Raw genomic sequence first — 20,906 nt, forward strand, 5'->3', positions numbered from 1 at the left:
GAGCGAGCCAGCGAGCGAGGCCGGGCCCATGGGGCGGCGGGCGGCGGGCGCGCTGCTTCTGGCGCTGCTGCTGCACGGGCGGCTGCTCGCGGTGAGTGTGCGGGGCGGGGACCCGGGAGCGCCCGCCAACTTGGCGGGGGCCCTGGAGGCTGCGCGGCCGGGACTCTGGCCCGGGACCGCGGCGCCCGCCGAGGACCCCGGGCCGGCACAGATCGGCGCCACCCCGCGGCGTGGGGCCACCCCAGGGGACACCCGGGGACCCAGCGTGGGTCTGGGGGCGGGGTCGGCCCGCGTGGAATTCCTGGCTTTCGTGGCCACTTTGCCGAGGTTCAGAGTCACGCTGGGCATGGCCCAGCCTGCCATTCCTGGGGACCAGGAGGAGAAACTTCCAGCGGGGTGGGAACTTGGCAGGATGAGGGTGCCCCTTTTTGCGCCAGCTTGGCAGAGGGACGCGCGGTGATGGGACCCTGTCAGTCCTCGCTGAAACTTTACCATGCTGCCTGTCCCCGTGGGTAGCATGTAACCAGGCAGGCACAAGTAAAGAACTTTTGGAACAAATCTAAGGCTTGTGAGGAACACCCAGGACTCTGGAGTCATGAGGCTGACTCCATGAGGAGCTGGATCAATCCCTGCCCTTCACTGAGTAACTGTGTGACCTCAAGTGAGCTGTTAACCTCTCTGAGGCCAGCCCTGCCTGGGTAAAGCAACTGCCTGGCCTCAAAATGTGTGATGGCAGGGTGGCTGTCCGCAGCGGTGGAACAAACGTGGGTGTGCGTGGTGGTGCAGGGCCTGTTAGGGGTGGGCCCCCATGGCATCCGAGTTTCCTCAGCTTGCCCCTTCCCGATAGGCCAGGTCCAGGGCCCGATTGCTCTGACAGCCCAGTCCCTGCTCCGAGCTTAGATGGATGGATCCATGTGGAGGAAGAGAATCCTCAGGTCCAGTCAGGAATCCTGAGGCCTAGGAGGCACTGGGCCAGGAGAGGCCCAGAGGACCTGAGTGAACTCAAGGAGGGCTGGGCGGGGTCGGTGGCCGGGAGCTGGTGGTAGAAGTGGGTGGGGGCACATCTGGGCCTGCTGTGGTGAGCCACAGAGCCACCCCCACCCCTCTGAGGTGCTCCTAGACAGTCCCTATCCCTGCCTCCTGTTCTCAGAGCCAAGAGAGTGACTTTTCCAACCGGGCCAACGTTTGCCCAGTGACTGATTCCCTGTCCTTGCCTTGCTGGCTCCCTCACCTCTGCCTTTCCAGACCTGACCCCTCACCACTTCTGCCCACCCACCCAGCACCTCTCCTCCTGCTTTCCCCAGCCCTGCAGCCTCTGTCTTCTGTCTCGGCTTGTCACCGAGCCCATCCAGTGGCGTCCTATAGGTGCTCCCGGTTGACCTGAACTCGCAGCTAGCTCCCTACACTGCCTTTACCTTCCCAAGGCACCCATCGAGACCTGGAGTGTCTTCCCAGCCAACAGCCTCTCCCGACCTTCTCCCAGCTCTGCCCCTGCGAGGGGCTCCTGCACGCTTGGGGTGTACAATGGCAGGAATGGTGGGTGGAGCTGTTTGCTGTGCGCCTGAGGAATTCCACAGAAGTTCCCGGCCTCCCGCCCATCATCTCATTCACTTGTTCATTCAACAGATCTTCATTGAGCACCGTGCCATGACAGTCACTGGGAGTCCAGGGGTTCATTCACAGGGCAGATATTTGCCAAGCACCTACTGTGTCCCAATACCCAGGCACATGGTAGGGGGCTGCGGTGGCCAGAGGGAGCCAGATTGGTCCCTGTCTGTGCCTTCCTGGAACTCAGAGACAGTGGGCCATTTATAATTGGGACTTGCATACAGCCACGTGGAGGTCTGTACCGTCCCACCCAGGCTGATGGTGGGGGCTGGAAGGAGCTCAGGAGAAAGACCTCAGGAGTCTTCCAGGACCAGGTTCGCATACCACCCTTGCTGTTGGCTAGCTGCGCGATCTGACCCTTAGTTTTCACATCTGTTAAATGTGAGGGAGAAGTTTGCTGTGAGTCTTAAAAGAGCAGGTTCCTCACAAGCCTTGGGCTCCTCCTTGCCTGCTGCTCTTGATCTCTTCTGCCCTTGGGTTCAGAGTCACAAGGCAGGAGCAAGTGGGGAGGTAGGACACAGAGCAGGGTAAGTTGGGCTGCAGGGCGCTCCGGCCTCACTGGGGCAGGGGGCAGGACCACGGGAACAGTGGGCTGTGATTAAGTGTGGGAGTAATTTCAGTTCTGAGGGGTGGAGAGGGTGCTGGGAATGGGGGCAGGGCCTGGGCGGCTCAGGGCCTGTCCTGGGCTCCCGACCCTTTTCTTCTTTTGGGGGGCCTTGGCCCTTCCTTTCTTGGGGCCAGTGCTGCAGGAGCCAGGAGACTTGGGGGGGGGCGTGGTGATCAGGGTGTTTTCCAGGGCTGAGGAGGGAAGTTAGCTGAGATACCTGCTTCCTGCCTCCGCTGGATTTCCTCACAGGGGAGGCTGCTGGCTAGAGTGGGGTGGGGGTGGGGGAACCTCCCCTTCCTGGCAGAACCTCAGCCCTCCCCTCCACAAGCTGGCTGGCCTGTCCCTCCACACCGACCCCCTGCCCCAGACTTGCAAGGGCTGGACAGTAAAGTGCCTGGGGGATTCCGGAGGGAAGCTGCAGGTCCATTCGCAGAGATGCCCCCCACTCTCAGCTCTCAGGCTGAGCACCCTGTGTCTGAGGAGTCCCGGCCCCGCCTGGCTTGGCCCGGGCCTGTTCCCAAGGCTGAGTGCAGGCAAGTTGGGATCCGCGGGCCTGGGGCCCTGCCTGGAGATGGTGAAGGAGGGTGGCAGAAGGTGACTGGATTCAGACTTGGAAGACTGTGAGCACAGAGGTCGTGGGCCCCAGATGACGACAAGAGCTGTGGATGGTTCCCACTTATCCAGGGCACACTGTCTGTTGGACGCTCAGTTTGTCTGCGAATCCTCACATTACCTCTGTCGCTCCGTCGCTCCCTGCTTCCCACCGTCTCTTGTTGCTGGGAATCAGATCCAAGCCCCTGACTTCATCCAGCCCACGAGGCCTGGGAGGGAGATGTGGCCTCCGGACTCTGTCTCGGCTTCGCCTGCTGCCAGCGTTCCCCTCTTGCCCTGGCCATCGGCCCCACTCTTTGTTTCTGAGCATGCTAACATCAGTGCCTTTGCGTCTGCTGTTCCTCTGCCTGGAACAGTTGTCCCTGAAGCCTCAGGACCTGCCTGGTTCCTTCAGGACCTGGCTGCTCTGTTCATCGTTCTGATTTCTCTTTCTTCTTTGGTCCCAGGGAGCAAACCCACAAGCCAGTCGTGTTCTCTCCGCTGAGCTGTGTCCCCGCCCTACTGTTTTATTCTCTTTTCATCTGACATGCATTTATTTGCCCACTTCATTACCCGTCTCCTCTGTCCACTTTAGGCAGGGAAGGACCTCACCTGTTTTTATTCACCATCGCATCTTTAGCGCCTGACAGGTAGTCAGCGCTCAGTGGAGGTACTTGTGCAGTGTCTGAAACCACAGCTCCTCGTGTGGTCCCCAACCTCTCAGCAGAGGAAATGGAGGCTCAGAGAGATTAGAGAACTTGCCAGGTGACTGTGTACCACACACTCAGGGAAATATTTTTTTTCTTTTTGCAGTATTGGGAATTCAACCCAGGGGTGCTCTACCACGGAGCTCCTTTGTATTTTGAGACAGGGTCTTGCTAAGTCGCCAAGGCTGGCCTTGCACTTGCAGTTCTCCTGCCTCAACATCCCCGAGTAGCTGGAATCACATGCGTGTGCCACTGTAGCTGGCAGGAGCCAAGTTTGGAAGGCAGATGAAGTTCTCTGGACCCTATCTGCTGCCCCATCTGCCGGTAGCCACAGTCAGGGGATGGGGATAAAACTTGTCACTGATGTTGATGTAACCGAGAACTCTGGCCCCGGGTGGCACAAAGCCTAGTTCAGAAAAGGAATGGTGGGAGCAGGGGCTCAGGAGGGCTGTGCCTGGGGATGCCCGAGCTGGCGGGAGCAGAACGACCTCAGGACGCTCTGCATGGAGCCCTCCCTGGTTGCCTGGGCTGTTTCCTGGGGGTTGAGGCGGATCTTTAGAGGCTTCAGGACTGCTTGACTTTGGGGTGAGTCTCAGGGCAGAGGGCAGAGGGGCTGCCCAGGTGTGGCGAGATCTGGAGTAATGAATGAGAGGTGCCTGGGGGCTAGACCTGTGGGTTGTGGCCCCGGACCACCGGGGTGTAAGGGAGCCTTCCAGCCCTGACCTGTTGCCCCCTCCCCAGTTCAGTGCAGCCCTGAGAGGTCCTGCTAGAAGAGGAGTGGGGAGTGTCTGGCTCCCCAGCAGATCCCCAAGGGTCCGAGGCGCCCACCGGCCTTCTCCCTTCTGCTCCTGCTTCTGCCAGGAAGGGGGAGGCTGGGCTGAGGGTCCTGTTCTTGCTGGAATGTTGCCCCAGCCCAGGCCTTGGCCTTTTGGGCCCTCCACCCCCTCCTGCTCCCAGGGCCTGGCTGGGGCCAATTGCCCCAGTGCCCAGAGCAGGCTGACGGAAACCCAGAAGTATGTGTGGAACTCGCTTCGCGGGGAGCCGCCAGCCCCGCTGCCCAGCCTGGTGGCGTCGGGGCCATGTCAATAGCCGCCTTGAGAGGGGAGTGGCTCGTGGCTGCCGGAGGTGGCTGTGCTGGGGGCACCATCATGAAAGCCTTGAGAACAAGGTGGCTCTTTGAGGCTTGGGAATGTGGGGCCTTCAAGTCTCCGCCACCACACTCCCCCCGCCCATGCTGCTCCCTGTGCGTGGACAGCGCTGCAGGGACCTCACGGCATCCCTGGGGCATCCTGACATGTCCTTGGGACCAGCTCTCAGCTTCCTACCAGAGCACTTCCCTGGGGCGCAGAGGAGGGCACCCTGTTGCTGTGGTTTTGGGGAGGTGTCTGGCACCCCACTTGCGATGTGCGTTGAATGAATGCATGAACCAGTGACGTACGTAACTAAATATTCTGTAAACCAAAGTCCCCTGTGGGTGTGCATTAGCCTTTAAATTCACTTAATAAGCATTGGTGGAGAATCTTCTCTGCATCTGACCCTGTTCTGGATGTTGGGTTTATAGCGGGGAACAAAAGAGTCAGATTCCCTTCTCCTGTGTGACTTGCATTGTGGCTAGGGCAAGAAGACTGACAGTAAATCTGTCAGGTGCCATAAGTGCTTGGAAGGAAAAATAAAGCAGGGAAGAGGAGGGTGAGGAGGTGGGGTGGGGTGGCAGGGTCAGGAAAAGCCCCCATAGAGATCTGCGGGAAGTGAGGGTGGGAGCCTGAGGGTATCTAGGAAAGCGCATTCCAGGCAGAGTGGACAGCCAGTGCAAAGGCCCGGGGGTGGGACCGGGCCTGCATATTTGTGGAAAAGCAGGGAGGCCTATTGTCATGGGCTGTATGAGAGACGGGGAGCATATGGTGTCGGTGCAGGGTCCGGGTGCGGGGAGATTGGCACAGCCAGGCCTAGGATTTGCTTCCCAGTGAGATGAGAACTTGTCGAGAACTCTGGTGTTTAACAGGATCGCTCTGGTTGCTGTGTGGAGGGGTCAAGGGCAAAGGCAAGGCGGCCCTAAGCCAGGAAAGAGACCGCTGGGGCTTGCACCTGGCAGTGGAGATGCGGGGAGGTGTTGAACCCTATCTTGAAGGCAGGGCTGACAGGAGTGGGTGCCGGTGGGTGAAGGGTGGGATGGGAGGAGAGGACCCCACATCGCCCTCCCTTGCATTTCCTCCCAGGTGTGACCACCAGGGACACCGTCATCACAGACTGAGAAGGGATAGCTCTGGGGAGCAGGCTGGGGGTGGGGGGAGCAGGAGGAGGGCGGGTGGTGGAGGACTGTGCGGGTGGGGCTGTCAGGGCTGTGGGCCCCTGGCCTTCTCCATCTGGGCCTCTGCATGGACCTGGGGGTAGGAGAGGAAGGGGTGCCTGCCGAGTGGCCTTTGCGGAGCCCGTGGCCGAAGCCCCTGGCTTATATATTTGTGCATTTAAAGGGAAGCGCCACAAGTTCTGTGCCTGTCACTTTCCCAGCGCTAAGCAGGTGACTGATTGTCCAGTGAGGAAGTCAGTGTCCTCAAGAAATTTGACGGCTCCTGGCCAAGGGTGGGGAGGGGCTTCCTGTGGCCCTGGACTCAGGGGAGCGACCGTCCCAGCCACGCTCTCTACTGGGTCCCAGGGGATGCGGGCGAGCTGGGAAGCCCACGGTGCCAGCTTTCTTCTTCTGTGTCCTTGTTGGACTCCCAGGTATTTCCCTTGAGTGACTCAGTGAAGGGGGCGGGGGCTAGAGGACCTCGCCTTCAATTCTTGGCTCCGCCCTGGCTGGCTGTGTGACTTTGATCAAGTTGCTTTACCTTTCTGAGCCTCAGATCAGTTGTGAAATAGGTGTCACGGTACCTATCTCTTGGTGGCTTTGAGGTGGCCAGGTGGATACGCCTGGAATGCGGTAGGTGCACCGTAGCTGCTGGTGGCTGTATTTGTCTTGTTCCTGCCGAGGGCAGGGCCAGCCTGGTATTTGATTTAGGGTTTCCAGAGCCCGCAGGGCACACCTTCCTTCTTGCTGGCCCGTGCCCTGCCCCAGGCTTGCTGAATGAATGGCCGTGTAGAGGGACTGTCCCCTCCTGCTGCCTTACTTTCATAGCTCAGAGTCCCGGATGCAACTGCCTCTGGTCCATCACTGCCCCCTTCCCCCACTGAGGCCACAGCTGCGGGACAGAGTCCACCCCTCCACCCTGATGGCTCCTTCCTGGAGGGGGAAGGAGGGGGGCACACCCCAGGGTGTGGCCTGGGAAAGGCTGGAGTCTGCAGGCGCACTGTCCCCTGCCCAGATGTGTGCAGTTGGTGGGCTGCGAGCGGCAGGAGGTGTGGCCAAGTGCTCCCCTGGGTGCAGAAAGGATGTTCATGCAACTTGAGGGGAGTGGCCCAGGGGCGTCCTAGGACCCCGTCCCAGCCCTGTCTTCCCTCAGGCCCAGGCTGGAGGCTGTGGGACCTCGCCCAGGGATCTCTAGGCAAGCCAGAGGTGGCCTTCTTTTGCCGGGGTCGGTGGGCTTCGCGGCTCTCAGAGAAGCAGGAGGACTAGGGACAAGGAGGGACGCGCCAGGACCAGGCAGCCTTCCCCACCCACCCTGAGCTTTGGGCTCTGGCTGTCGGGGGGCCGCCTCTCTGGCCATCTTGGTGGGTCACGTCCAGGTGCCTCCAGTTTTAACGCTTGAAAACGGTCTCTATCTTTCTCCAGTCCCAGGTGGTGGGAAGGGGAGGCAGCCGGGACTTCAGGGTGGCCTCGGGTGACCCCACAGATGCTCCTCCTGGGGTGGGGCTGGGATTCCCAGCTGCCTCTGGCCCCTTCCCAGCCCACCTCGGCCCCTGCCCCCACCCCCACCTNTCCAGCCCCTCCTCCCGCTGACTCATGCTCTCCTTGTTTGGTGTTCCCAGTGTTCACATAGCTGGGAACTGGGCTCATGCCTCTTCTTGGATCACTCCGGGGCTGGATGGGTCGAAATTCTGGCCTCATAAATCCCAGCCCCAGTGGCCTCTGTCACTTCAACAGCGCGTCTCCCTGCCTTGCCTTTTGCCTTCCTGTGACCCTTGGGCTGGTGGAACAGGGACCTGGGAATTTCCTGAGCACAGGCCAGTCCCTTCTCTGCCCAGGGACATGCAGGGTCTCCTCCTTAGTGACCTTGGTCACCTGGGCCATCGAGTGAGCACTTGCGCCTCCTCTTCATCGAAACTGCCACCCGCTCTGGGCCAGCCCGGCCTGGGGCTCTTCCCTCGTGCAAATCATCTCTAGTCTCCACTTCCCCCGACCTAGTACTGGGGCCTTGGTGACATACAAGGACCAGAGGACCAGCTGGGAGTCTGTAGAATCTATGGACAAGTCCCAAAGTGTCACCTGAACAACCTGAGCATCGAGAGGCAGAAGAATGCGTCCATCTCTCCACCTGCCCATTCATTCTTTGGCTCCTTTGCTGGCGCTGCCTGAGGACCTACTGTGTGCTGATGGTGGGCCAAGTGTTTTCTCTGCATTGACAACAACCCTTGGGGGCTGAGCTTATACTTCCAGTTCCAGGAGAGAAGTGGCTCACAGGGCAGTGATAACCCAGACCCCAGAGCCACCTGCAGAGGAAGGTGGGCTGGAAGGAGCCTGAGGCAGGCCCGGGGTCTCCCTGCAGCCCGAAGCTGTGGGTCTTGCTGGAGAGGCCAGACTTGGGAACCCAGCATGACTCAGCCCACAGGGCGCAGATCATCGGGGAAGGCTGAGTGATCTGGAAAGACTTTCTGGAGGAAGTGGACCTAAGGGCCAGGAGGAAGTCATGGGCAGGGGTCCAGGAATCTCTCCCTGGTCCCTGGGGTCCTGTTGTCCTGTTGTCTGCATTGTTGGCTGTGCAGGCGGGGCCTCCTGCTGGGGTCGTTAAAACTGGGGAAAGAATGAGAGGAAGTCCCCAAGATAGCAGAGGTGACATCCATCCAGCTCCCCCACCCTGTACCTGGCCAGCCCAGTAGGCAAGAGGTCAAGGCCTGGGCCTTCCTAGGCCCTCTTTCCTGGGCCTTTTCCTACTTAAAAAAATGGGCCAGGGGCTGGGGATGTGGCTCAAGCGATAACGCGCTCGCCTGCCATGCACGGGGCGCTGGGTTCGATCCTCAGCACCACATAAAGTAAAATAAAGATGTTGTGTCCACCGAAAACTGAAAAATAAATATTAAAGAAATTCTCTCTCTCTCTTCTCTCTCTCTCTTAAAAAAAAAAAATGGACCAGGTCTTGCTCTTCTGGCCACGTGAAGTTCCCCGGGAGAACTTGGTGGTGGTCTACTCTGTGGGGCCTGGCATAGCCACCTTGAAGGGTCCATGCTATATCCCCTGCCACATCCTCTGCTGATACCATTGTCCCACCAGTGCCAAGACCTGAAACAGATGAGGGGGGCCGTTCCCTGTGCCCGTAGACCTCTTTGAAGCCTGTCTGACTCGTGCATGTGTCCTACAGTGATCTGCCCACATGGGGCCCTCCTCTGGGCCCCTTGGGTACCAGAGGAGCGAACATTCAGGGGCATCACCAGTGTCCTTTTAGCCAGTGACCTCTGCCCCAGGAGCCACAGCGTCCTCAGACAGGTGACCCAGGGCAAGCCCAGGAATTCTCTGTGCCGCCTCAGCTCCAGTTTGTTATTGTAGGTCCTGAACGGCCGTTTCCCTCTCTCCCTGGCAGTGAGCTGGTGGGAAGACCCACGGGGCCGGAGCAGGAGGGAGGGCAGTCTCAGGTGAGCTCCTGGACTCAGGGAGAGCTCTGAGGGCAGATTTGCCTGCAGCCTGGATTTGACTTGAGGACGGGGAGGAAAGGGTGAAGTGGGCCTGGTTCCCACCTGGCTGGTGGGGGTGGGGGAGAGGGGACAGGGACAGCTGCGGGGGCAGGAATGTGTGATAAGATCAAAGCTCTCAGCCTGCCTGGGCCTCACCTGAGTCTCACCTGAGCAGCTGAGGGGAATTCTCTGGGTGGAGAACCCGGGGATGCAGGCCTCCTGCCCCTCTCCCAGGGGCTCCCCAGCCTTCCACCAGCCCCTCCTACCCTCTCCCCCTGCAGTCTCCCAGAAGGCCCACTTCTTGCCCTGACAGGTGCTAGGAGCCCCAGGAACCACCTTTTAATGACTCCCAAGATTATGGGAGACACCTCTTCTAACACACCCCTCTCCCGGGCCCTCCCCAGTTCTCTCTCCACTAGAGTTTCGGAGCCCAGGACACTTTTGGGTTTTAGAAAGACCAGGACTCTGGCTAGGGAACTGAAGGGCTTCATACAGCCTAGAGGCTCCTTTATGTGACTTTGCCTCCAGTTTATTCTGCTCCATTTAATTCTGCAGGTTGTACTTTGGGCCAATGTCATGGAAAGCACAGGGCTGAGTCCTCCTGTAGCTCTATCACTTAGTGCTGTGTGACCTTAGGCTGGTGAGTTAACTTCTCTCAGCCTCATCTGTAAGGTGGAAATGGCTTTTGGTAAAGAGTAGAGATCACAGAAATAACCTGTAGCCAGCCAGAGCAGGCATCTACAAATAACCGGAACTCTTACTTTGTGATTTTCCCTTTCTTTCTTCTGTCCCTAGGCAGCTCAGGGGCCTCAGTTTTGTTTGCCTTCCCCCTGCTTTGGGAAGGCCTCAAGCCCTGGTCCAGGCCGCCATGCAGCCTTTCACCATGAGACCTTCATAACAGCAGTAGGAGCAAGGCAGGAAGCATGTGAGGGATGGCCACACACTTTGTAATGCCCTCTAGGTCCCTGCTGGGCCAGCTGCCCTCGTGGCACAGCCTTCCCCTCTAGCTCACCAGCCCAGCTGTGTGGCTGCAGAATGGCCCCAGGATGCATTGGGTGGGGAGGAGCTGGCCCTGGGGGTGCTGCTGCCTGGGCCCTGCTGGGCCCTGCTCTCCACCCTGGCTCCGCCCTGGCTAATGATTACCCTGGGCAGTGGGAGAGCCTGCCCTCCCAGCTCCTTAACCACTGGTTGCACCCCAGGTATGTCAGCAGCCTGGGTGTTCCCTGCTTTAATGTGGCAGCCTGCTCTGCGCACATGGGCTGGGGCAGCAGGACTTGGATCCCAGGTGACAGGCAGCTTGTGCTCTGGGGCCCTGGGAGCTGATGGTAGGGCCCACTGGGTCAAGGTGAGATAAGAACTGGGATCCACCAGGCCTCTGTGGTTCGGCATCAGCCTGTGAACAGACCCTAGACCCACACACCAGGCAGCAGGCCCCTGGCAGCACCAATGCCCCGCTCTCCTCTCCAGCCTTACTCCTTGGATGAGCCCCAGTGGAAGGCATGTCGTGGTCAGGGCTTTGGGGCTGCAGGGCTTGGCTTTCTACCCTAATTCTGCCTGTTCTGGGCTGTGTGACCTTGGGCAAGTCACTGGGCCTTTTTGAGCACCTGCTTCCTTATCAGCAAGCCTGGAATCTAATCTCCACCTGGCGGCTCCAGCTAGCCGAGGTGTAGGAAGTGTTTAGCCCATAATTAATACCCAGAGAATGGCGGCGATTATTATCATGTTACTGTTACAGTTTTAGCTATTAGGAGAAAGTGAAAGTTGAATCCAGTCTTGGGTAACAATGGCCCAGGGGGCCAGGGGCCCAGCTGGAGGATTTGGGGGCAGAGCCCAGGGATGTGTGTGGAGAGGACGCGGAGCTACTGCGACGTTGGACAGCCCAGTGAGTCCCAGGGTTCTTGCAGCTGGCTCACCTCTGTCCTTTGGGCCTAGGTTCCTCCTGGGCTGGGTCCTGAGGCTGGTGCAGGCCCAGAGGGGGGGAGGAGGAGGACTATTTATTTTGATAGCATTAGGGCATTTCCCCCACTGGCAACTGCTATTTTGAGAGCCCTGGAGAGCAGGGCGATGGTTAAATTAGGTAATGTTGCTCCACAAGGAATGTGTGAAGCCGCTGGGAGGCTGCGGGAGAGGCGGGCACTTCAGTCCCCATGAAATGAAACTGCAGCTTGCAGAAGAGCCGCTCCGGGCCACTTTATAAGGTGATGGAGAGAAGGCGCTGGAAGCCAGTGCTTGGGAGTGGGCATGGTGGCCCCAAACCTCTTTATTTTTATTTTTTTAGTTGTAGGTGGACACAATACCTTTATTTTATTTATTTATTTTTATGTGGTGCTGAGGATTGAGCCCAGGGCCTCACGCATGCAAGGCAAGCGCTCTGCCCCTGAGCCCCAGCCCCAGTCCCCCAGACCTCCTTTTGGCTGTCTTGGTGAGGGGCCTGGTGGAGGGCAGGGCTGGGACTGTGTCCCCAGCTCCATGGTGGCTGCTGCTCCAGGTGGGTGCGGCTTGGGGTGGTGTGATGCATGGGAAGCATGGATGGGCAGCCTTGGCCTTGAGTCCTGCTTCTTCTGCCTCTTTCCAGCCTTCTGCGCTCGGGCAGGCCACTGGACCTCACCGTCAACAGCAGTGAGAGGCGGTTCCAGTCCCCTTGAAGGCTTCCTTACAGTGAAACCACGAGAAGACAAAGCGCACTCAGCTTTTACGGAGGCCCTGTCCCAGCAGCTTGAGGCTCACCTGGGAGCTCAGAAATGCAGTCCCAGGCCCCACCCAGACCCACAGAAGCCAAATCTGTGGGCTAAAGAGATCCCCAGGCGATTGAGGGCCGGGTCCAGTTGGAGAGGGGAGAGGGAAGCGCTGGCCTCCACAGTCAGAGTTCATCCTGAAAACCACCCTCGCCTGACCCTGTGAGGGGTGTCGGAAGCGCAGGTGTTCACACGCCTCCACCCCCTCTTCCCACCTGGGCCGGGGCTCACGGGACGGGGTGTTGCAGGCCCTGGCAGGTAACAGCCGCCCTAGCGGCTTCTTCAGGCCCCTCCATTCCCGCGCCCAGGTCTTCCGTCCAGGTGATGGCGAGGAGAGGGGCCCTCCTCTGGCGTGGCCTGCGGTGTAGACACTGCCCTGCCCCCCAGGTCCCAGTGGGGGAGAGGAGCAGCTGCCCTGGCCTGGCGCAGGTGCCTCCCCTGTCCCCTTCCATGGCTGGGGGACCTGGAACTGAGTCGATGAGAAATAGCTACTCTGTGTCCGGCTCTGGGGGAGCTCCTAACTTTGCCCCAGTTCTGCAGACCTTTGATTACACAGGAAAAAACAGAACCGACCACAGTTTACTTAGTACCTCAAGTGATCCACACACACAGCGCTAAGCTCTTGACTTACGTCCTCTCTTTGATCCACTTAATTGTAACATCCTCTGCAAACGGGGAAAGTTGCTATAATAGTGCAGCCTGTCTCCTGGGGCTGTTAGGAAGGTGACTTAGGATTTGACAAGTGTCTGTTAAATAAGTATAGTAAGTACCAATGATGTCCCAAGAGGGCAGGGGCTACCTTCTACGGAGGTGCAATTCCAGATCCACAGCAGGGAAGGACTTGCCTACTGGGATCCTGGGGGATTGGAGCGGAGCCATAAGAAATTGAGTCCCCAAACTTGTAAGCCAGGATTATAATTCAGTTTAATTTAGTAAATCCTTGTTTATGATCCACAGGCTGCTGGGCATTGGGCAGTATCTGAAGGTTAGATGTGTACATTAATAAGGTAAATAAAAACCACCTGGGGACTGTCCCCGATGGTCCCTGTGGGAGGGGAGAGACATCAACCCGAATGACTATAATTGGGACTGAATCTCTAGTGCTTTAAAGTGAGAGTGAAGGTCTTTAGCTGTGGAAGAAGGTGTCTTGGTGAAGGGTCTCAGGGAGGCGGCCTTGGGGGCGGGGAGTAGACCCAGCGGGAGTGGAGGAACAGCGTCCAGAGGCAGGAACAGCATGCGTGAAGGCCCAGAGGCTGCCGGTGAACCTGCGTGCCCTGTGCAGGTGTCGTCTTGTTCTCAGGCCCGCGTGGTGTGGGGGTGACAAGGTGGGGAGGGCCCAGCCCAGCGTCCTTGCCACTGAAGATTCTGGGTGTTGCCAACGACTTGGCTTCCCAACCAACTGGGATTATTCCGTCATCGTTCTGCCTGTTCATGACAAAAAAAAAAAAAAAAAAAAAAAAATCAAAGGCCTTTATAAATGGCCCGTCACCTTCTGGCTTGATAACCGAGGCAGCTGACAGACTTCGGCCAAAAGCAGAGAGGCTTGAGGTCTTGATTGACGGGCGGCCTTGTCACCACACACACACACACGTATGGCTTCCGCGAGTCTTTAACAGCGTTGACAATGACCCGGGTGGGGAGCGCAGTGCAGGGGCCAGGCCTGGTGCCAGTGTCCTCTTTGGCTGGGCAGCCATGTGGCCTCAGGCGGGCCTGTCCCCTCCTCTGTAGCCGGAGGCAGTGGCACCTGCAGGCTGGGCCTGGGGGTCCGTGATGGCGTAACCGACATGGTCCAGGACCCGCCGCTAGTCCCCTGTGACTGTTTAAACTGAAACGTAATGAAATAAGATCACATAAAACATTTTAGAAATTCACTCCTCGCTTTGTGAGTCCTGAGTGTCACCTGTGGCCAGTGGCTTCCTTATTCCACGGCAGACGTTTCTGTCTCGGCCCAGGGTTCCGTGTGTCAAGTGCGCTGCTGTGTGTCAAGTGCGGTGTGCCCCCACGGGACCTGCTGAGGCTTCTTACTGGACGCTGTCCAGTCTCCGGGACCCCCCACGGTGGCCGCCCTGCTTCCTGCGCAGCACCTGGCTCTTCTCTCAGTCTCCCCCTGCCTGAGGTCACCACAGATGTTAAAATATCCATACCTGGCCCCTGCCAGTCCCCCTTATTTTCCCACCCACTTCCCTCAGCCTGGTCCAGGTGCGTCCCTGATCCGCTGCTGGTGCCTGCACTGTCCCTGTCCAGCCTCTGGGAGAGTCCCACTGCGCATTCCTCGTCGGGAGGGAGAGAGGCCTCCCTGGCGTCCCCAGCCCCTGGCTCCAGCAGGGGTGCCGGCCGCCTGGGCCCCTGGGCAGGGCACAGATGATGGTTTGTTGTGACGGGGCAGCGGGCAGCCTGCCCGCTCCAACGCGCCTGTATCTGGGCGCCAAGCGTGCTGTTTGCACTTGGCTGGGCCTCGGGGTCTGGCCGGCTGCCCACGAGGGCTGGCCCGCTCTGGCACCCTGGTAACAGGCTGCTCATGGGCCTCTGCCTGCTCAGGAGCGCAGGGGTCTGCCTGGGCCCAGTCCCCGGGCTGAAGGGCACATCTGCCGCCTGGAGCCCGAGTATGACCCGGGTGCCCTGGCTCGGGCTGAGCCGTAGGTGCTGAGTGGGCAAGGCCCAGAGGACACAGGCAGGATGCGGACTCCCGGAGGCCAGGCAGGAGGAGCTGCTGGTCTAAGCTGCCCAGAGGCCCCAGGCCGTGCTACCCAGGCCTTCCATCCCCTTCCTTCGGCCTCCTCCCCGACAGGCGGATGGGATGGGCCTGTGGTCCGTGGGGGGAGGACCTGGAGGCCCAGCGAGGATGGTCTCGTGCCAGTTTGGGAGGAAGGAGAATCTGGATGAGCTTCTCTCCCCTTCGGCCCTCCCTGAGGGAGCTCTGAGGACTGTGGTCCCTGGACACTCGGCCAGGGGGAGCATTGGGTCCTGGCCTCCCTGTTGTGGCCTCGGACAAGCCTGTCTCACCAGGGACTGTGGTCCAGTTGCCCGGCCCCGGGGCGGTCGCGATGCTTGGGTAGCGGCTCCTGCCTGGTTCCCCAGCACCGAGGACCCCTGGCAGCTGCTGGCCTGAGTGCTGAGTGGCCTCCACACTCTCCTGACCTGCCTCCATCCCTTGTGCCTCTAAGCGTCGCCGTCCTTTGCCCTCCCAGGCAGCGCCCCTGCCCACGGCTCCCGTCCCCTCGCCTGCTGGGCTTTTGCTTTTCCCACTCTCTCCGGTGACATGTGACTTAGGGTCCACCTGGCTCCTTCGTGAATGGCAGCCCCACGAGGGGGAGAGCGTTGTGTGGCCTGTGGGGACGCCTGGCTCTCTCCCCTTCCCCTTGCTGGAGCTTGCCAGGCCGTGCTTGGTGACGCAGGGTCCTCAGCAGGGCCTGTTGTCACCTGGGTCAGAGATGAGGGCTGGAGGGTTGCCCAGCACCCCGCACCTTGGCCACGGTGGGGCCAGGCCGCCCCCGGGCTGGTCCTGCTCCGGAGCTCACCCTGTGCCTCCTCCAGCGTTGGGTTCACGAGGTCAGAGCCTTCATGTGGTGCACAGGTGACAGGGCCCAGGGGGTCAGGTTTCAAGGTGGTCCCCCATCTCTCTGCCCCTCCTCCAGCCTTCTCCCCTTCTGTGGTTGGTCCCTTACTGCAGCGCTTCCTGCCCCAGAATCACAGGTGCCCCCTACCTGGGGGACCCAGGGCCCCCAGCAGCCCCCAGGGGCAGGGCAGGGAGCAGAGGGCTGTCCCAGGTCCCTGGCTGTCCCTGGCTGTCGGGCAGGTGAACAGGATGTTCCCCTGGGCAGCAGACATTCCTGGTCCGAGGTGACAGGCAGCAGGGAGATTTACTGTTTCCGGTAACCCGAGTCCCCGGGACGTGGCATTCTCCCTGCCAAGAGCAGGCACCCGCCACTTGCCAGCCCTTGCCGCCCACTCCTAGGCCACCTGCCTGTCTAGGGTTGGAGGACAGGCTGGAGGGGCCACCTGTCCGTCCCAGAGCTTGAGATGGGGTCTCAGGCCCTCAGTAGCCCCCACAAAGACCTAGACGCCTGCCGCCCTCCCAGAACCCTCGTCTGTGGTGCCCTGCCCTGGCCTAGGGAAGGAGGTGACCCTGGAGGGTGAAAGGACCTGTCAGGAGGCTGGGCCTGCCTCCTCCGTTGAGTGGCCGAGGGCTCCTCTTCCTGTCCTCTTGGGGCGGCTGCCATGTCCTTGCTGTGTCCTAAGCTTACAGGATGCCGCTCATCCCTGTCACCGTGGGGGCTGGGCTCAGGTGTAAGGTGGCCCAGCAGATGGGGGTGTCAGAGGCTGGTGTTGTTGATGGTTGGTTTTTTGGAGCCTGGGGCCTCCTGCAGACCAGCCGAGTGCTTCACCACGGAGCCACATCCCCAGCCCCAGAGACGGGATTGGAACCTCAGCCCTCCACCTCCCGCTGGTCTCCCCTGGAGTCCTCACTTCCCCTCTCTGGGCCTGCGATTCCCCTTCTGATGAGTGAGGGTACTGGTGCAGGTTGTCCCTTCCAGCCGGGAGCTCAGGATCTAGGAATGTGACGGAACCTTCCGTGGGTGTGAGTCTTGTGCCTTATCAAGCCAGGGAGGGGGCAGAGCAGGAATTGTTTTCTCTGGGGGGTTCTAGTGAGCTCACTGTCCTGGTGATGAGCTGGGGATGGGAAAGAGGAGAAGAGGTGACGCCCGTCCCTAGTAAGTATGGGACAATAAGCCCTGTCATTTTTATTCCCATTTTACGGTTGAGGGAAAGGGAGGCTCAGAGAGGTCAGGTGATTTGCCCAGGATCACACAGCTAGAAGTTGCCCAGGTACACGCAGTGTGGAATGGCACGTATTTCCTACAATGACGTTGATTTATTAGTAAAACAGTAAATAGTAGTGTTCCCTCAGAAAGAATTAACATGCCCCAGAAATTTGAAAGCCTCTACATCCAAACTACATCTCCCAGGCTGCCTCTGACACAGGAAGTAGCCCAGAAACCTCTGGTTCAACAGATTTCTTGAGTTTTGCTTTGGAAAATATGGTCAGCCGTGATTACAGGGGAGAGAGAGCCTGTGGGCTGAAGCGGCTGGGACCCGAGAGTGGCCGGGCAGGCCAAGTTCACAGCCTCCAGCAAGGCCCCCGAGTCAGCCACAGGGCTCCCCTGGGACCTCAGTCCTGCCGTCCCCCTCCTGCTGCGATCCCGAGGTCCAGCTTGAGTCGGGCACGTTTGGTCCACAGACCTTTGCTCCAGCCTCCACCCCGCCCAGGCTCCCAGGGAACTGGGTGAAGGGCTGTGGGGGCGCCCAGGCTGCTTCCTGGGCTTGAGTGGTGGCTGTAGCCGGGGGACTGAGATGACCCAGCGAGACCCTGCCCCTGCCTGCCCGGGGCCCTTGGCCCTGAGGCCCCAGCAGCTGTCAGCAGGGCAGGGTGCCTGAGGAGGGCCAGAGGTGACTTCCAGCCACCCCTTCTCCCCGTCCTTGGGCCAGGCCCAGAACTGTCACCAGCTTTGTCGGCAACTGCGGAGCTTTGTTCCAGAGTGGCTCTGGGTCCCGTCCTCCTCCCCGGGCCTCTTCCCACCATCGTTCCCAGCTGCTGTCTCTGGGGAGGAGTTGGCGCTTATAGGGAGGACGTGGTCACATCCTTTGGCTCCTTTGATCCTATGAAAGATCTGAAGGACTAGGACTGAACACTGTGTTTTTATAGGAGAGACTTGCTTAAAGTCACACAGCTAAACTCAGGCTCCTGGCTCCCAGCCCAGAGTTATCCCTGTTCTTTTTCAAGGTTTCATACAGGACGAGAGAAGCTTCTGGGTCCCTGAGTCTGATTCCTAGCTTGACCATTGAGTACTTTAGGACCTCGGGCAAGCTCCTGAATCGTGGGGAATGGAACTTCCGTTTTCTTGCTTATAAAATAATAACGCTACCTGCCTCTTGGGAATGTTGGGCCCATGAAGTGAAGTGATCAACTCGCCGTCATCAGAGGGAGAGGGGGACCCGCCGTGTGCCCGAGCTCGGGGCGGTTCCATGGGGGTTCAGGACACATTCCACAAATACTTAGATCAATCAGTAAATATTTATTTGGCACCTACTGTGTGCCAGGTGCTGGAAAAAGAGCAGTGGTGAGACAAAACGCCTGTCCCGCTCACCAGCGTCTCAGGCGGTGGCTGGGGCAACCGCCTCTCCGCCACGGAAGCCTCGGAAGCGCTTCACGCACCCTGGGATCCTTACACACGCACTGCAGATGAGAACGCTGGGACCCTGGTGCCCGCTCGGGGAACAGGAGCCAGCTCTCCGGAGGGTCTGCAGGGTGCTGCTGGATCTGGAGGTGGCCTGTGGGCTTCCTGGAGGAGGAGGCAGCCCTGGGCTTCTTGGGGGAGGGCCTGCCAGGAGAGGCTGGGAACAGCCAGGGGCGCAGCCGCCCGAGTCTGGGGAGCAACAATTTCAGGAAGGTCTTGCAGAGGGCAAGGCCTCTCGTTCCCCAGGGACCAGGCCAGTCGGAGCTTTAAATACCCCATCAGCCCAGAATAGCCCCTATTGTCTTGGCCGGGGCTGCAGGAGCCACACAGGGCCTGGAGTGGGGAGCCAGGTCTGGGCTCTTCCCTATATGGCGTGGGTGGCCTTCAGGCTTTTCTTTCTGGCTCCTGCAGGAGGCCGCCTGGTGGGGGCCTGTGGGCGGCAGCCTGGGCTCTGCCCTGCGTGAGCAACGTGCGCTGCGGGGAGCGGGTGGGTGGGGGACTCCCCTGGAGGGCTGTGTGCCCGGCAGTGGCGCCCCTTTGTGCGTCGAGTGTGCGTGCGTTGGCCCACGGGGGCCCTCCTGTGGACAGGCCTGGCCAGGCCCTGCCTGGGGCCTCCTGGCATCGTCCCCTGCCCTGGCTATTTTGGGCACCGGCTGCGTTTAGGCTTGGGCAGCCGTGGGTAATCCCGCCCAGACCCAGGATGCTGGGGTGTGGCGGAGAGGCTCTCCCCGGACGGTTCCAGCCTCCAGGATTGGATCACGTGTTGATCATCGCTGTCTCTGCCCGTGGCCTCGGCCTCGGCCTCCCTGGCAAGGCAGAGGAGGGCTGAGCCACCTGGGCGTGCCCTGCTCCTCCATCAGGGACAGCTGTGCAGCTTCTAAGCAAGGCGACAAGCAGGTTGCCTTCTTCCCATGGGCCACTGGAAAGCTCCGCACCTGACAAGCTGTGCCTTTCCCAGGTCCCCAGGCCTCGCACGTGCTCCCTGTGCAGTCAGCTCACAGGCTGCAGGGAGGCAGTGTCTACCCGAGCACGTCCGCGTGTGCTTAGTTCAGTTCTCCCGCTCCCCGGCCTTCATCTTGTAACCTGCCTGACGTCTGGAGCAGGGAGGGAGGAGGTGACGCTGATAATGATGGTGATGATAAGAACCCTGGCTGGCTCTGTCCTGAAGCCTGGCTCCTGGCTCTGTGTTATTCTGACTTTGTCATTCCCTCCTTTAGCCAGCCTCCCAGCCTCCCAGCCTCCCAGCCTCCCAGCCTCTTAGCCTCTCTCCCCCGTCCCCTTTGCAGTGCTGGGGATCAAGTTCAGGGCCTCGTGCACTCTAGGCAAGCGCACTCTGACACCCGGCCACATCCCAGCCTTAGCCAGGCTCCTTTGACTGGTGGGAGTCCCAGCCTAGATTTTTTTTATATTTACTTATTTATGTATCTTTAGTTTTAGGTGGATACATTAGTTTGTTTTCATGTGGTGCCAGGGATCGAACCCAGTGCCTCAGGCATGCTAGGCAAGCGCTCTGCCACTGAGCCACAGCCCTGGCCCCCCAGCCTAGAATTTTAGAATCTTTACGTTGCAGGGTTTGGGATGATGAAATGCCAAAGCCAGAGGAACTTTTAAAGCTCCAGAGCATTCCGATTTACTAAGAGGAAAGCTTTATTCCAAAGAAGAGGATAGTGATGAGCACGGGGCTGGGTGACTCGGTGGCAGGGCGCTTGCCTAGCACCCCCAGGCCCCCATCCCCTGCACCACCTAAAAAAACACAGAGCCATGCACTTGTGCTGTTGGTATCGTTTCACATTTCAGTTCCACCTTCACAACAGCCCTGGGAGGGGAGATTGTTGACAGTTGTCCCTCCGTGTCAGTGGGGCATTGATCCTGGGAACCCCCATAGATCCCAAGCCCCGAGGACACGCAAGCCCCTTATGAGAAGTGGCATCTATCCTACGTGCACCTCCTGTAAACGTTAAATCATCTCTAGGTGCTTCAACACCCCAGCCAGCGTGAACGCCCTGTGGACGGCGACTCGGCCGTGTGTGGATCAGGGAGGGACATCGAGGAGAGAGGTGGGCCTGTCCAGCGCAGGGGCGGTTTCTTCCGAGTTATTTTCGGTCTGGTTGGTTGAAGCCACAGATGTGGAGGGTCCACGGTTCTGAGTGGTGGTGCCCATTTTACAGGTGAGGAAACAGAGGCCCGGAGGTGAGATGCTTGCTCACGGCCTCACAGCTCACCAGGGGCTGAGCCAGACGGATCATGTAGAAGTTCAGAAAACAAAGTGGGAAAAGGTGGATTGGTTTTGATGGAAATGAGTGTTTGGGGGAGGGGACCCCAACCCTACCTGTGTCCCCTCGTTCCCCTCACCTCCTCTCCAGAGGGACCACAAGGCTGCTAGGACAGGTTGGACACCTGTGATCTGGGTCTGCTATGTCACCTGCCAGGGACGGAGTCTGAGGCTCAGGGAAGGGAAGGGACTAGCCCAAGAGAATGGCTGAGCTGGGAGCCCAGTCCCTCGTGTCCTATATTGCCCCCGCGTGCCCACCCCACCGCTGGTCTCCTGGCCACAGCTGTTGCAACCTGTTTTTTCCTGTTGCTGGAGCCCACGGGAGCAAGCGCAGAGCCGGCTGCCCCCTGCACCCCCTCCCCCTGCCCCCTGCACCCCCCTGACTGC

At 59.7% G+C, this 20,906-nt stretch overlaps 1 protein-coding gene and 1 long non-coding RNA gene across 2 annotated transcripts in view; one reads left to right on the plus strand and one right to left on the minus strand.

The window, feature by feature from the left end:
* Window positions 1-6: 6 nt before the first annotated feature.
* The window catches only part of Hspg2 (heparan sulfate proteoglycan 2), a 90,012-nt gene continuing 69,112 nt past the window's right edge, over window positions 7-20,906 (plus strand). Inside the window, exon 1 of the mRNA XM_015484794.1 lies at window positions 7-91. Coding sequence (XP_015340280.1) covers window positions 29-91 — 63 coding nt within the window. The 5' untranslated portion in view covers window positions 7-28. The remainder of the gene's footprint in view (window positions 92-20,906) is intronic.
* On the minus strand, window positions 13,378-14,980 carry LOC125620485. Its single transcript, XR_007352199.1, has 2 exons — window positions 13,912-14,980; window positions 13,378-13,436 (listed from the first exon to the last, which is right to left on the minus strand). It is a non-coding gene; the product is annotated as an uncharacterized LOC125620485 (long non-coding RNA).

The sequence above is a fragment of the Marmota marmota genome, unplaced genomic scaffold (genome assembly GCF_001458135.2).
Source record: "Marmota marmota marmota unplaced genomic scaffold, marMar, whole genome shotgun sequence".
NCBI classification, from domain to species: Eukaryota; Metazoa; Chordata; class Mammalia; order Rodentia; family Sciuridae; genus Marmota; species Marmota marmota.